The following is a 2,882-nucleotide window of genomic DNA, read 5'->3' on the forward strand; positions in this document are numbered from 1 at the left end:
GTTGCCGGAAGATAGGAAAATACTATAGAGAAATTCTACCTACAAGCTATGATCCCAGTTGCCGGAAAATGGAAAAATACTATATAGAGAAATTCTACCTACAGGCTATGATTCCAGTCGCCGGAAGATGGAAAAATGTATAATTTTTGTTAGGTTTTAAAGTAATTTTTATTTTAAAATATATGTTTTTGATACAAGTACTTTAAAACAATTTTAAAAACATCTAATAAATTATTTTAAGGCAAAAATATAAAAAAAAAATTTCATTTTTTCCTTAAACATTTTTTACTTTTTTTTTTTTTTTTTTAATGTTAGCTCTTAATTTACAAGGGGTGGGAGTCGACCCTTGCTTTTCAAAAAGTTATCCCAGTTGAATACAATCCCATTGACTTCTATTTAGAACTACACAAAAAACTAAAACATAAATGAAAATGTAAAACCCTAATTTGAATTTGAATTGCTCTTGAAGTGAGCTTTCAATAATATCAAACAAATAAAACGATTGAATTGAATATATACAAGAAATATCTATCACAACACCTTAAATGTACACAAAATTGAAATCCCTCATTGCTATAAACACTAGAAATCATAATTCGCTAATAAAAAAAACCCCCAAAAAATTAATAAAATCATTATAATACACCCAAAACTTTTGTTTTGATAAAAAAAAACCCTCCACCTCTCAAAATGGATGAATATTCCTGCCCACCCCTTTAACGTTAGACATAAAACCCACCAAATCTGGCCGGTAAGGCAAATACGACCGGCGTTTTTCACCTTCTTTGCCCTTCCCATAGTACTGTTGTTGAAGTTGAAATAAACCTCCGGCTCCTTTCACTTCTTTCCTTTTCTCTGTACTCTCTTTATTAATATTTTTATTATTATTTTTACCGTCATGATCATCACTACCAAATCTCTTATGGCCGCCACTCTTCTTGTTATTAGGCGTCAAGAACACAAAAGTGTCTTTACCATCGCTATTGCTCCTGTGCAGCAAGTCTTTAAACTTCCATCTCTTTGAATTAGACCCGGTAGAGCTGCTCTTCTTGCAGCTCCCTAGAGATCCCTCTTCCTTCTTTGCTGTCCACACACAGTAAGTCCCAGGTTCTGCGCTGTCTATATCGTCAGCTTCCGATGAAGAACAAGAAAACGTTTCACGGTCCTCGTAGAAGAGCTTCTTGAGGGGTAATCTATTTGGTTTCTTGTTATCCTGAGTGTTGGTTGCAGTCTTGGATTTGGGTAGGGATTCTTGGTCGTCTAAGAGTAACTTGGTGTTAAATAAGGGATAGAAGGGTCTGATTTGGCCGTTGTAAAAGATATCATCAGCTGAAATTGGAGAGAATTGTGGTTCTGGCTTACTTAGAACTGCAAACTCGAAGTCGTCGTCGTCGTCCTCCTCCTCCTCCTCCTCGTCGTGGTCGTTTTCGCCCAATTCGTTGTCGTTCTGGGGGTGGTTGTTTTCTTCCCCTTCATGCACTCGCCAAGAGAAAATGCTGTTGCTAGAGTCCTCTGGTTGTTCTGATTCGCTAGTGAATTCCAGGACGACTCTCGCTGCAATTTCTGCTAGCTTGCTCGAAGAATAGGAGTTGAAGCTTGGAGAGCTTGGAGAGAAGGTGATTAGAGGGCTTCTTGCTTGCATTTTGGAGCTATATTTGCTTAAATTTGACGGGGAGGAATTATAATTTCCCTGTTCTGGAGCTGGGTTTCTGTAGTTCTCAAGAGAGATGGGGAGAGAGCAAGTTGGGAGATTTTGGGATGATAAAACAAGAGTGGTTGGTTGTGTCTTTGTGAAGGTGAAAATCAAGGGGTGTCCTTTGGATGGGAGAAAAGGAGAGGAAGAGGAAGACGCACTTTATAACGGTAGAGGCGGCCTGGTGTGTTGTGTAGGTTGTGATTGGTGTGATTTCTGAGAAGGTGAGGTATGGGCTGACACATAAAGTAAAACTGGATTATCTTGGCTTTCTAAAATGTCCACCTTTTGTCTTTTCTTAAGGTTCCATGTTCCTGTTGAACCCCCCTCTCTCTCTCCTCTTCTAGAGAACAACTTTTCTTGATTCACGCGGTGCCCGAGTCTTCGTCTTTACGTGGAAGAGTATAAGAATTCACACATGTTTCATTTGATTCTACACTTATCTCGTCTAATTTTTAATCTAGAACAATATTTGGCCTCCATCATTGCAGTTAATTGATGCTTTCTTGCTATTAATTGTAATTAATTTGGGTTGGCCATTACTTTCTGTGATTTCGGGGGTGTTACTACCAGAAAAATCATAAATACAAATAGAAATGCTAATGAAATGCTTATGCCAGTGAATTTTACTAACAAAATATTCTCTCTATATTTATTGATAAATACTAAAAAATTATTTTTTTATATATACTGAGAAAATTATAGTGGAAAAAAAAATTAAAACAAAAAAAATTAAAACTACGATAACATGTCATTTACATAGACAGTATTATCGACGATATTAAATATCGTCAGTAAAATTCCTTTTCGTAAACCCATCAATAAATTGTTTTCTTTTCTTTGACACTATTCATTGTGTTAATTAGAAAGGGTATCACCAATAGATTAATTTTGTTAGTATATTGTAGAGAACTTTAAAACTTTTCATTTCTCAATTGCATTGTTCATATTATCAATTACATATGGAATCACCGATGGATTAGTTATGTCGGTATTTTTTCAGAGAGCTTTAAAACTGTTTATTTTTCAATTGCGTTGTTAATTATTGTTCTTTATATATAGAATCATCGACGGATTAAAAAGTTATTGTGATATTTGGAGGGTTTCTAAAAATTTTAGATTAGATTGAAAATTTAAATTAAATCTTACAAATAAAATCACAGCGGATTGAAAAGTCATCAATGATTTT

At 35.1% G+C, this 2,882-nt stretch overlaps 1 protein-coding gene across 1 annotated transcript; it reads right to left on the reverse strand.

Moving 5' to 3' along the window:
* Nucleotides 1-480: 480 nt before the first annotated feature.
* LOC118057548 (uncharacterized) lies at nucleotides 481-2,029 on the reverse strand. Its single transcript, XM_035070153.2, has one exon. It carries the CDS (start codon nucleotides 1,640-1,642, stop codon nucleotides 686-688), a length of 957 nt encoding a protein of 318 aa, XP_034926044.1. The 5' UTR covers nucleotides 1,643-2,029; the 3' UTR covers nucleotides 481-685.
* Between the last annotated feature and the right edge of the window lie 853 nt (nucleotides 2,030-2,882).

The sequence above is a fragment of the Populus alba genome, chromosome 15, assembly GCF_005239225.2.
Source record: "Populus alba chromosome 15, ASM523922v2, whole genome shotgun sequence".
NCBI classification, from domain to species: Eukaryota; Viridiplantae; Streptophyta; class Magnoliopsida; order Malpighiales; family Salicaceae; genus Populus; species Populus alba.

What these genes read in the sequence shown, in the direction of transcription:
- LOC118057548 (XM_035070153.2), bottom strand. Translation starts at nt 1,642, where the DNA reads ATGCAAGCAAGAAGCCCTCTAATCACCTTCTCTCCAAGCTCTCCAAGC.